The sequence below is a fragment of the Apteryx rowi genome, unplaced genomic scaffold (assembly GCF_003343035.1).
Source record: "Apteryx rowi isolate R43461 unplaced genomic scaffold, aptRow1 scaffold_275, whole genome shotgun sequence".
NCBI classification, from domain to species: Eukaryota; Metazoa; Chordata; class Aves; order Apterygiformes; family Apterygidae; genus Apteryx; species Apteryx rowi.
In genome coordinates, this window is record NW_020449141.1 from 59008 (window position 1) to 71714 (window position 12707).

Below are 12707 nucleotides of genomic sequence, written 5' to 3' on the forward strand. Positions count from 1 at the left end.
GAATGGGCATGTCTCTGCATTCAGGACACCGCGGGATCAGCTTGGCTGAAAGATGGGCTGAATTTCAGAGATGGGTCCTGGTGGTACGAGACACATCCAGCTGGATAGACCTCTAGCAAGAAGGTTGGAAGGGGCTGGCACCTCTCCTGCCTGGGGGTGCTGGAGGTCGCTGGCCCTTCTGTTTGCATTTTTACAAATGCTTTTTACAAATGATATACATTTTTGCACTTTTTAGCGTGGCCTTTATATGCCTTCCTACAATGAAACCCAGCCTCCAGTCCATGAGCCAGACCCTGATGGACTTTGGGAAAACAGGCCTGGTCCTGAGATACAGCGAGCCAGGCAGTGGGGGCTGGTAGCCACTGAATTTTGGGTCTTTGCTAATTAGACATGGATTGCTTGTCTTCACACCCGAGTGATTTTCCTTGGGTATTAAGGCCCGCAAAAGGAGCGGGGAGTGAATCGGGACTGTAACTCCTTTCTGACCGGATCCTGGCAAATCCACCCTCCCCGCTAGCACAACCGCGTTTCTCCCCACGCCACCCCTCGTGCCTGCGGTCTGTGCCTCATCGCCTCTCCCTGTCCCACCAGATCCTGATCCACATCGGCTTCCTGACGGAGGAGTCGGGGGATGTTTTCAGCCCGCGGGTGCTGAAGGGGGGCCCGCTGGGGGAGATGGTGCAGTGGGCCGACATCCTGACCGCCCTCTTCCTCCTGGGACACAGCCTGCGGGTCACCGTCTCGCTCAAGGAGCTGCAGAGGTAGGTGCTGCTTCGCCTTCTGGTGGTGTTGGGCAGCACGTGGCGTCTCCCGCCTTGGCTCGGGTGCAGGAAAGGCTCCTTCCCTCCCTCCGTCCCCCGGGGACCGTCCCTGCGGGCTGGTGGCCACAGGATGCAGGTGTCCCGGGGGCCGGCCGGCTCACCCCGCCATGCATGCATGGCTGTGCGCAGTCCCAGGGCTTTACCGGCGTGGTTTGAGAGGTGACTCTGCTCCTTCCTTCCTTCCTTCCCTCCCTTCCTCCCTTCCTGCCCAGCCGGGGCGGGCTGCCAAAAATAACCTGCATCCCTTGCAAGGAAAAGCTGCCGCTGAGGGGTCCGTCACCGGGAGCTGCCCCAAACTCGTTGCACGGTGTCCTGGTGGTGGCTGCAAGGACCTCGCGAGCTTTCCTCTCCTCCTCGCAGAGATCATAAGTTGGAGGGCGAGTGCTGGTGCAAATGCAAGTGATAACAGGATATAAATCAAGCACAGCCTGAAGTCTCCTCATGGGCAGAGGAGATGTTGGGCAATGCTAAGCCAGCATCTGCCGCATAATGAGGCACGCTGAAAAGGGAAGGGAGAAATAACAATGCTGGAAAAAACAATGCACAAAATCCAGCCCGGCCCCTGCAGCATTCAGAATTAATGAACAGAATTAGCTCCCGACTAATTAACTCAAAAAAATAATCCTGGTCCTAATGCAGAGCGCAGCAGCTTCTCCGAGAGGCAGGCAGGCAGGCGTCCCGGCGATCGCTGGGTTGCGCTGCGTGCTGAGCTAAATTGACGTGCTAAATAATATCCATGTACTCGAAGATGAAAGAAGTTAATGGCTGGGAGGGTTTTGTTGTTGTTGTACGATTCTTGTTTGTGTTTTTTAATGAAGAGCCTCACGGTGGCCGTTTAATGATGGGAAGGAGTTGGCTCAATCTTACCGGGGGGTTTGAAGCATGTGTTTCCCTCGGCGAGCGACTCTGGAGAGCGGCTGCCGTGCTGCCTGCAGTGTTTTGCCTTCCTAAGAAATAGGGGCTCAGGCATCCACTAGCTCTGATGAAATCTCCCCTCCCTCCCTACGTGGGTTTGGACGTGTCCCCTGAGACGCCGAGGAAGGAAGCGGTGAATGACAGCTCCGACTGTTCCTCTTCTTAGCTGGGATTGGGAGCGAGGGAGCTGGATTGCGGCGGCAGAACTGCGTGCGCTGGTTATCTGCCGTGAAGTTCGGCTTGTAAATGAGGCTGCCTCCTCGAGACGGCTTACCTTGAGGAGTGGCCAAGCCTCAGACTCCAGCGTGACCTACTTGCCTCGCTCCTCGTCCCGAGGCTGTTTTCTTGCCCAGCCTTTTAACCTCTCTCTGTTCCAGCAATCGAAACCACCTCCACCTCCCCGAGCGTGTGGGGCTGCTGCCGCGGTGGGGAAATGCTCCTTGGGGCTCGTCACGCCAAGGGCGGCGCTATCGTGGCCCTCGCTCAGTGGCCTGGTGAGCCTGTCTCGCAGCGGCGGTGGGATGAGAGGGCCGAGAGATGCCAGCGATCCGTTGCTTTGCTTGCGACCCTGTCACAGAGTCACAGAAGGGTTGAGGTTGGAAGGCACCTCTGGAGATCATCTAGTCCAACCCCCCTGCTCCAGCAGGGTCACCTAGAGCACGTTTCCAAGGATTGTGTGCAGACAGCTTTTGAATATCTCCAAGGAAGGAGATATTTTGGAAACGTCCCTGCTGTCAGGTTGGCACGGCGTTAGGCGCTGGCTCTGAGGAGTGCGGAGATAAGTCTTCGCGCTGCCACAGGCAAGCGGGAGGCTTAGCAGAACATGGCTGATTAATAATGAGTTGTGCTAATCGTTAGTCTTGCATAATTAATTCCTGCCTGGCAGACGACTTCACCCGTTGACACAACTTTGGGCAGGGGCAGTGTGCAGGGAGAGCTGCAGGGATGCACGAGGATGCTGAGTTTGGGTTTGGTGCCCTGCTCCGGGGAGAGCCCCGGGAGCGCACTGGGATGGGACCCGGGGTCCCGCGGCCCCTTCTTTCCTGGGCACGTGAAAGAAAACTCCCTCCAGCCCAGGTGAGAAACACGCACAGCAGACCAAGGCTAAATTTGTTCTCTCCCGTTGTGCATCTGTGGCCGAGCAGTCTGCTTGCACCACCACAGGGTGGCTGGGCCACCTCTCGGTCCAGGATGACTCCCACCTGCCCGCGTCCCCYGCATGTTGAGCTCAGCGAGGGAGCTCCTTGCTCCTCTGCGGCCTCGTTCTGCTTGCTGGCCAAGCGGCGGTCCAGCCCAGATCTTTAGCACCCTGAGGTGCCTCCATAAGGACTTAACTATACTTACTCATGCAACAACCGCCCTCACCAGTCAATGGCAGACAACAGATTAGGTCATTTTAGGCTAGAGGAGCACAGGGGCCATCCACTGGCTATTGAGGACACAAGCAGATGGGTCCCAGCCACCATGGGCAGTGATGAGGTCCACGCCACAGGCAGTGCTGGGAGGAGCTGAGATGGCGTCGGTGACTCTTGGATGAAGCCTCTTTAACAGTGCCAACTCTTGCAGAGGCTTGGGGGTTCGACTGGGTCTTGTCGCAGCCTAGCAATAACCAACTCGGGTTCCAGATTTGGAGATATTTTACCCCAGAAATGTGAAGCATTGCTTCCACTTTTTCTTTATTTCTCTTTGGCAGCCTCCTTCCAGGGCTTGGAGCTGCAAGTTCTCCCGCTCAGCATGGCCTTCGCAGCAGAAAGGCTGGTGCCCATAAATTATTCAACACAGAATAGCCTCTCTCCTGGTTTGATTTTTCTCTCTTCAAATTTCTGAGCTGATTTTTATACATATATTGATCATGGGCAAGGGATCACTAAAAGGTTTGCGTGTCTRCACTTCAGCCAATAGTTATCTAAGAGCTGTTCATTAGTAGTGTGTATATTGATCGCAATGCAGCAATGCCCRGAGGCACTGGTCAGGATTGGGTCTGAAATGCCAGGGATCATGCAGACCAGTAGGAAAAGACAACATCTGACCGCAGAAGCTGGTAGTCAGAGGTTCTGGTCCATGCTGGGGCATCTGGGTACTCGATGGGAGCCCTGCTGGGTTGGAAGTGAAAAGGAAGAGTCCACACGTGCGGTTGCAGGATCTGGAGCGTGACAGCGTGTGCCGGTCAGCCAAAATCATGTCGCATTGCATCTGTCCCCTGAGGGATAATGCTCTAACTGGGAGAGGAGCAGATGGCAAATTGCAAATGGTGAATAGCACAGGGTGTTAAACTGTGCTTTCCCAGGTGGTTTTGCGGATGAGTGCTAATTTTGAGTGAATATAAGGAACTCTGAGGATTTGCAGACTTCCTCTACAGCTGGCGAGTGACTGTCCAAGTGCCTGGGATCCCTATGAGATCCACTGAACTCAGCCCTGGCTTTCCATGGGGCAGTCAAAATGGGGCTCCAGGTCTTCATCAAATCGCTCCTCCTTTCGCASAGGAGAGATCACACAGTCGCATGCAAAGTCACTGCTGGGAGCCAGGAGAGGTGACTGTATTTCTGACCRTGCCGCCGGCCTGCTGTGTGCCCTCAGTCACCTCCTTTGACCTCTCTGTGTTTCCCCACCACATTTGCCGTCTGCCTGGCCTGCCCAGGGTGCAGATGCTTCTGGGTTGGCCGTACCTTGTATTTCAAAGGCAGTGCACCCTGATGAACTGCAGGGGCTACCGAGTTACAAGTAAGATGACAAATCTGGCTTATCTTCCCTCCCCTTGGGAGCTTCAAAACCTGTGAAATGTGCTGCTGTGTGGCTTATCAGAGGCAGCTGCTTCTCCCCTAGTTGAACTAACTGCAGGTATTTGTCCTCTTTTGCGTTTCTCAGTGAATTTGGTAGCTTCCTTCTGATGCATGTCAACGGGCAAGAGGTGAAACGCATGATTTTCTGGTGGCCGATGCAAAGCATCACTGGGCATTTGTTAGCTGCACTGTAATACCCACTGCAGTTTGCAGCAAAGGCCTCGAGCTGAACCGATTAGTTACGAGTTGTCTCCCTTGAAAACGTTGTGCTAGGTATATAGCGGCAGCAGGAAGAAGGCAGTGTTTCTCGTCCAGCCTTGAAGAGGGAGGAAGGACCCTGCTGGCTTTGAATGTGAAGGCTTGCTTCTCGCTGAAGGCCCCTTAACGTCGCTTTGGTAGCCGAAAGGCGCTTTTGGGGAAATGAGAACCGAGGCCAGCGTGCGTGCACGAATCTCTCGGTGCGGGAGGCGGGTGAGGATGGAAAAGGAAGGCTGCCTGGAAAACCTGAGCTGGGTTGTTAATGAGGCAGCTTAGACGTAGAGGTTGAAAGACCACCAGCGGTATGTTAAGAGCGGCAGCTCTCCCGGCGCAAGAGCCGCAGGAATTGCTGACTGCACGGCACATGGATCTCTTCCTCCCGAGTGCTGGCGCAGCGCATCCGGCCGGGCGCCGCGAGCCTTGCCGGCGGGAAGGATGTGCGCGGGCGTGGGCATGCGGCCTTCCTCTGCTGTGGCCTCGCTGGGTCGCCTCCTTCCTCCGAGGAAGAGGCACGACGGTGCCACGTGGTCAGAAAACAGCGGAAGCGATCAAACCAGCCTCTCGCGCTGGTTTTGCAGGGTTGGTAGGAGACCGYGGGTGCAATTCTGCAAGCTGCTAACGCGCCTGGGAATTTTGATCTCGGTGACTTTGGAAGGTGCTTTTGAAATTGCCCCCTTGAAATTAACTGCTCGTAAGGAAGGACAGAAAGTCGAAGGAAACGGGATTTGATGCCTCATGGGGTCAGGGCTCTACGAAGCGCRCTCGGAGTTTAACTGCTCCGGCGTYGAGCTCTGGGCTCCTAATCTGGGCCCTGGCAAGGCAGTTCATTTTAAGCAGCCGCTTGTATCCTGTGCTTGCAGCCCTTTACCTGCTGGGCAGCTGCAGCGTTGACTTTTCACGGTGGTCAGCGTGTGGTTCAGGAGCCGGGGGGCTGCACGGCRGGGCTGGAGCCGGGTGCCGCGGTGGGACGCAGCTCTGCTCCGTGCAGTGGCGCGGAGGAGCTCCAGAGGAGAGGAGACGCCACTCCGGAGCTTCCCAGCAAAYGCTCCCGCTCCCGGGGCTCTAGTCGCATTGTCTGGCACGTACTTAATTATAGCTGCTATTTTCCTGTGCTTTCCGCAGCCGCCGAGGTGCACTCAGACTACAAAAAGGGCCATTCAAACGGAAACGCGATGTCCACATGAAGGCATTTCTAATTATTTTCTGGCAGATAAAAGCCATCTTTGTCTTGCATCTGTTCACCGGAAAACCAGAGCGACGCCCAGGCTCAGGCTTTGCTCTCCAGTTGGCCCCACGGCTCCCAACGTGCCGYGGGCAAGCCGGGCATCGCTAGCGCAAATGGCCGACGGCGGCCGGTCGCGTGGGCTCGCTGGGAGCCGAGGGTGGTTCCCCGGCYGCAGGTACTCGACCGCTGCGAACCCTTGCACAGGGCAAGGTGGCAAGGACTGACCCGGGGGGCTGCACAAATGCTGTGCACACAACTGTGTGTCTAAGCGGGACCGTTTTCTCCGGTCCTTATTTAATCAGGACACGTTTCCACTGGAAATATCTTAGGCGATGGGTAGCCAGGGGTCCAGGACATTAGCTGGTGGAAATCAGCTTAGCTCTACTTGCACCTGCTGAAGATCTGGCTAAAAATATCCTGTTATTTTGAGCTGCTGCAGGTGTTTTGGAGCGGCTCAGTACAGCTAGGGCTGAGCTCAGCTTCTGCCGCTAGCTGGACTAGCCCAAATATTTAGCTGCCTTCCCCAGGAAGGTGCTTGATTATTTGCCCAGCTTCTGAGYGGAAAGAGCCGGTTGCTCCAGCCGTGCATGGGGCAGAGAGCGTTTCCGAGTGCAGCTAATTGCTGCAGTTGGTTGGAGTTCGGAGCCGAGCCCTTTTGCTCCTCTTGGCCTCTTGCAGCCGGCTCTGGCTGCGTGCGGGGTGCAGCCGCAGAGCTCCAAAACGAAAAGCCAGGTAGGGCGAAATGAGAGCCCTGCGCGCTGGGGCGGCTGCGAAAGCGGCTGCTTTTAATTACAGCAGCTTCCCGGCTCCTCCGGGGAGGCAGCTTTGCTGACAGCTCCCGCGTGAGGACTGCGGATAAGCTGCAAGGAGTGACAGGGAGGGATTTCTCCCGCCTTTGAGGGCTTCATCCTGCGAGAGAGGAAGGTGCATAAATTAGCAGGAATTACTGAGCTGTTAAATTGCGCTTCTTTGTGAAATATGTTTATTTTGGAGCCAAACGGTGACTCACGGAGCTGGGTTCTTTGCCCGTTGTTGAAATCTTTGGTCTTATTACCCAGAGGTTGTCATAACCTTATTATATAACACTGTGTAATTTAGCACAGGCGAGCGGAGGGGTCGTGCTTTGGGCACAGGGAGCGTCGACCCTCCCTGCAAGTGCCCAGAGCCGGGGAGGGAGCCGGGACGATGGAGCAGCCGTTTTGGTGGCTCTGGCAAATCTGGCGACGGTTCAACCGGGAGCCCCCGGTTCAAGCTCCGCCACCAGCGCCGGAGGACGGCTGCCTCCCAATTTCCGGAGGGCTTCACTCTTCTTCTGGGACCTGAGCATCCCTCTTCACTCCTCACGGCTTATCTCCGCGGCCCAGAGAAACGCGAAGGGTGCCCACTCGGGCACCGAGCGGTGGAAGGGCTCTGCCGGGCTCGGGGGAGCAGCAGGAACCTGGTGCTGCCGTTTCCTGCGAGCGTCTCCAGCGAGTGCTGCCGTCTTTCCGGGCGCCTGCGAGTGCGCTTCCTGCCATGGCATGGGAAAACCTCAGGAGCAAGTGGATGGATTGCTGAACCTCACCCCCAGCCTGTTTCTGCTGCATCACATGGGCTCGATCATGGGCCGGAAAGAGTTCAGGTGCCCACAGCACATTGCAGAAGTAAAAACATTGCAGAAGGCTTCAAACGAATGCTATAAATTCTTTAAAACCGCTCACTTTTGAGGTCATAGCGTCCTTTCCAGCCGGAAGAAGAGCTGGGCTCCGAGGCAGTGCGGCGGGGGCTGTCCATCCCGCAGGCTTCCCTTTGCGCTTTGAGTTGCTCGTGAGGGGCTTTCCGCGGCCGCCGCGTGCAGCTGGGCCTGGCCCCCGCACCTTTATCCGGCGGGTAAAAGCACCGTGCTTGGAAACTGGGAGAAGCGGAGGGAGATGTCAGTGCCGGAGCAGAGAGGGCATAAACCAGCAAGGAATAAGCCCAGGTTTTGCACCGGAGGAAGGCTCAGGAGTGAGGGAGAGGAAGGTGCAGGCGGCCAGGTTTGCAGACCCCCCGGGCTCGCCGGTCTGCAGGGGGTCCGGACGGGCTGATACCATGGCGCGGTGGTGGGAATCGTGGCTGAGACCTCGGGCTCAGAAAGCTCCTTCCAAACCCACATGGCTCCCCCTAAAGCGGCTCTACCATCCGTCACTGGTCTCCGAAGGATTTGGCCGAACAGGAAAGGCTGAAGAAGTTTAGGAAAGGAGTGGAAGAGTCTGCGGGTGAGACTCTTCAAACGCAGCGGACCGTTAAAATCAATCTTTCGGGCTCATTCTGCTCACTCGTGTGCCGGGTTTTCGGCTGGGTGAATGTGCTGCCCTCAGCGAGGCGAACGCTGATCACACCCGGCCAGGGAGCGAGGCTGCGGGTGCCACGAGCCCGCGCCGGAGAGCTGCAGAAATCGAGACAAGTTCCTCCACCGTGTACCTGTGGGACTGCAGGCTGCGTGGGACAGCCCACATGCCCCTCTCATTGATTAAAAAAGAGAAAAAAAAAGGGCACTGGAAAGCTGGTGACAAGTCTATGGGCTTTTCCCAGAAATGGGAGTCAAATGTCTCAATGTGGATGTTGAAGGTCAAGACGGCGACTGCTCCTTTGCAGAAAGCGGCGCGTGCCGAGTGTCCGTCGGCTGCGCGGAGCTCAGGCGCTGAAATCCCGAGGCAGCTTTAGCAGTCATGATGAGCCACTTTTTTTTTGCCTTTTTTTTTTCTTCTTGCTTTTTTGCTCTGCTGTGCTTAGTGCTGGGGGGTCCCACCGAGAGGAGGAGGAGGAAGCCGAGTGTCGGAAGACGTCTGCTTTTGCAGGCTCGGCGCAAAGCCCTTCTCCCCCTCCGCTGCTGCGTTCCGGCTCGCTGATGACAGCGGAGGCGGGCAGCGGAGACGCAATTAGATATGATACAGGATATTGGCCCAGTCTGTCAGCAGGTTCCCGTGAGATCGATTTAGTGCTGGACTTTTCCAGCCCGGAGAGGAATAACTTGGAAGGAAAGGTTGGGTTAATTTGAAAATAGGTCAATGGGATGTAAAGATAACCCTGCAGTCATCTGAATTCAGAGAGCCTTCACCAAGCTCAGGAAGGGAATGGGTCCCTTGGTTGATTGAAGTACCTATAAGGGGAAAATAGCAGGACAAGAAGCTGCTGTAGATTTATTCTGGAGTAGGCACAGCTGTTGCAGGCAGCTGGCTGAGAGCAGCGCAAAAGGGCCGATGCTATAGGCAGGCGCAGCTCTTTTAACTGGCTTAATTAAAGGAGAGAAYGCCAGCCAGCGCCGCTTCGGCTGTTGCCTCGCGAGCAGAAGCAAGAGCTGAGCTTTAGCAACGCTGACGTGCTGATCTCGGCYGTCAGGACGGGACCGAGTCGCTCGCCAAGGCGGTGGCTGGGCTGCCCCTGCCCAGGCTCCTGCGCGGGGTGCGCGAGCGGATTGCCGTCCTTCCCTCGCTTCCGAGCGGAAGTTTTTTCAGAGGTGGTGCAGGGATCGACTGTTTTTCAAAACAAATCTCTTGGCTAAGCTCGCTGCGAAAAAAGCGTTTGCGCTCATCAATTTTATTTGCATAATTTCAAGCGCCATTAATAGTACATGGCACAAGGAAAAATCACGGAAATCTCACTCCAGCCATGAGTGAAATTGGGTTTAGTAGAAAATTAGTTGACTTAACTGGCAAATGATGAAAGCTCGAATAAAGAATGTTTAAATAAGGAGGAATGAAAAAAATCTCACCACCTAGAAGGTACAGCCAGGATTTGCATGATTGGAATACTAAAATCAGTAGTTATAAAGTATTTAGGAGGGATGGAGGGGAWAAATGCGGAGAGATGCTCTGCTTCAAAGGCTCTAGTGTTGCTTTTAGATTTATTCCTAACTTGCAACCTGGATGCTGGCAGTGTGAATTGATTTGGCAAATAACAAATGCCGGCAGAGAGGACGTGTGGCAGAGCGTGGCGACGAACCGGAAAAAGGGAGAGGCAGTCCTGTTATACCTAACCCTGGAAAGTTTTTGGAGGCTTCGGTACGAGGTGCACAAATTGCTGTCTCCYGCAGTGCTTTGTCGAGCCTGGTTAGGGCTTTTTAAAATTATGGATGTTTTTCTAACACAGAGGGTGTTTGCCTCTGAGGATGGGTATCCTGGGGCGAATGGACGTGGCGAGGTTACCTGGGGTCTTGGGCACGCAGAGCAACCCTGGGGTTATTGCAGGACCGTGCGGAGGCCTGGCTCGCAGGCAGCAGTTCTGCTGATGGAGCAGAGCGCAAGGTGCTGTACGTCCCCTGTGGTCAGGGAAACGGGGAAATAGGTGCTCGTCCTCCAGCAACAACGCTGCTGTAGTTGTTGAATATACATTCTGGATCACTGAGGACAGCATGTCCGCAGAGAAAAAATAGGAGGTATGTGAAGAAATGTGGTCTTTGTTATTATATCTCTATAAAATCCCTGGGATTTTAACTGACTTAAAAAAAAATTCCTCTTCCCTGCTCCTGACCCAGTTTGCTGGCTTTTCCCCTGTGCAGAGAGTGGCCTCTCCGTGCAACGCTCAAACCTTGGTTCAGTTGTTTCATGATCCACCACCCAGAGCCACATCTCTGGGGGGCCAGTAATGCCCAGAGCCCTCAGCTGCACCACAGCTCAGAGCAAGGATTCCCCAGGCCCTGCCTTATTTTTCAATATCCTGCATTATTATAAAATTGTAATACCACTATCTGAAGTAGCACCTTATTTCTGGAGCACAGAGTTTTTGGATGATGCCAGGGGCTGCTTCCTGCTATCTGCGTTTAGATGAGGTCAAGCCCCGTTGTATTCACTCACCGAAGAGGCCACCCCTGCTGCCCAGGGCTCTGCATTAATCGGGCACGACCAAGGTGGAATGGCAAAGTGATTTACCTGGTCATGCAACAAGGGTATGGCAGAGCTGAGCTTTGAGCCCGCATCTCCTGAGACCGCATCCTACCTGCTGGCATGTCAAGAGCGTGAGGAGGAGCTTCCGAGGCCACCTCTTAGCCACCAGGCAATGTCTCCTCCTTGGTGCTATGGGCATATAATCCTTTGAAGCAACCACTTTGGCTTCCCAAGGAGGGTTGGGACTTCTTGTTCCTCTATTTATCTTACTGCGGTGGCTCTTGGAGGTGAGAGCTGTTCTATTCCTGTCATGTTCCCAATCAGCCGCTTCGTGTAAAATTGCCCATAAAAGTGATAAAACTGCAGCTGGTTTCGCCTGCGGCTGACCCAGCCTGATCTGCCCTGAGCTGATGCTTATATTCTTTGTGACAAGAGCAGTGAAGCGGCTGCAAATGCTGCTCTTCGCCTTAAATTGAAAATCTGTGTTTTTTTCTGGCATTGGTGAGTGATGCGGTTCCACATGCACTCGCTCTCAGGAGTTGCTTGGCATGGTTGTATCCATGACTTCAGAATGGCCCTTCACTGGTCTGCCTGGCTCTCAGGTTGGAATGGGGCTGGAAGGAGAAGGATCTTCTCCTATGCACCAGGCCAACTGCAGTCTTAGTGCCCAGCACTCAAGGACTTGCAAACCACTTCAGAAGAAGAGGGAGATATGGCCAGGAGCAGACCAAGAGCCCTGTATCATGTGTATAATCGCCAACTAATCATGCTGGTCACATCTGGAGTATTTTTGGCGCCTAAACGGTGCTGGTGAAGACTAGGGAGAATTTGGAGAGCAAATGCATCTCATAATGGTATAACTGGGCTGTTGCTCAAGTGGAAGAGCCGTTGATGTCCTCTCTGAACAGCCATGGGATTGACAGATGAARTGTCATAGTCATAGGTCTGGGCAAGGGATGAGGACCTTTTGGAAATGCTCCTCAGAGAAAGGACCCATGTACTGTGTGACCGCAGACCCACTCTAGTTTCACTGAACGGCAGGATAAAACCCCAGTAGGATTGTAAAGAGGACCCCCAATTTCAGAGGGGCAAATGTAGAGAAATTAAGAGAACCGGTAAGAGAAGTCACATAGCATGAGGGCTTCAAGAACCTGGAAACTTAAAAATGAACTGAATCTTGTATTCCTAAGAAAAGGAAAAGTACTTATAAGGATGTGTGGCGTAAATTCTCATCTCCAAATAGATGCTAGGAATAAGCAAAGAGCCCAGAAGAAAATGAAAAAAGATTAATGCGTAAGAAAAGCTACATCTTAGCAGTCAGGAGCTGAGGGAGAAATTTCACTGTACTGAGCTCAGACTTGCAAAATAAAAGATAAATTCTTCAGCCCCGTTTAAAAAAAAAAAAAAAAAGAGCTATGAAAGAAATGGGGCTGTTGCACAGTGGGAGCGGGGCAAAGCCCAGATGGACCAAATGAATGCAATGTTTCAGTTTTCTATGAGGATGTTGCTGTTAGTCTTTGGGGAAGAGTGAGATAGTAAAATGGGAGTGAGCTGAAGGAATTACAGTGTCTAAGAGAAAAAATTACAAGAACACTGATACTGAGCGATGGATCATTTATATTCTTGAGGAACTTGCACTCAGAAATCACAGGTACATGTAACAAGGATTTTTAAGACACCTGCTTAAGTTGGAAGGTGTCACGGATTTTCCTGAGAAAGAGGAAACATGGTCCAGACAAGCAGATGGGCTGTCAGGCTAACATCAGAGATACACTTAATGGAAGAGCTTTGGAAAGGCAGATTCATCAGTTCGCAGAGGTAATGGAAAATGGAACGAGACGTGCCGCAGGTTTACCAGCCTTGT

General features: G+C 53.8%; 1 protein-coding gene across 3 annotated transcripts in view; it reads left to right on the plus strand.

Annotated features, from left to right (window-relative positions):
* The window catches only part of MGAT5B (alpha-1,6-mannosylglycoprotein 6-beta-N-acetylglucosaminyltransferase B), a 75640-nt gene that overhangs the window by 44088 nt on the left and 18845 nt on the right, over positions 1 to 12707 (plus strand). For all 3 annotated transcript variants that reach the window (XM_026068564.1, XM_026068566.1, XM_026068565.1), the window contains one exon: positions 592 to 761. In XM_026068564.1, coding sequence (XP_025924349.1) covers positions 592 to 761 — 170 coding nt within the window. The remainder of the gene's footprint in view (positions 1 to 591; positions 762 to 12707) is intronic.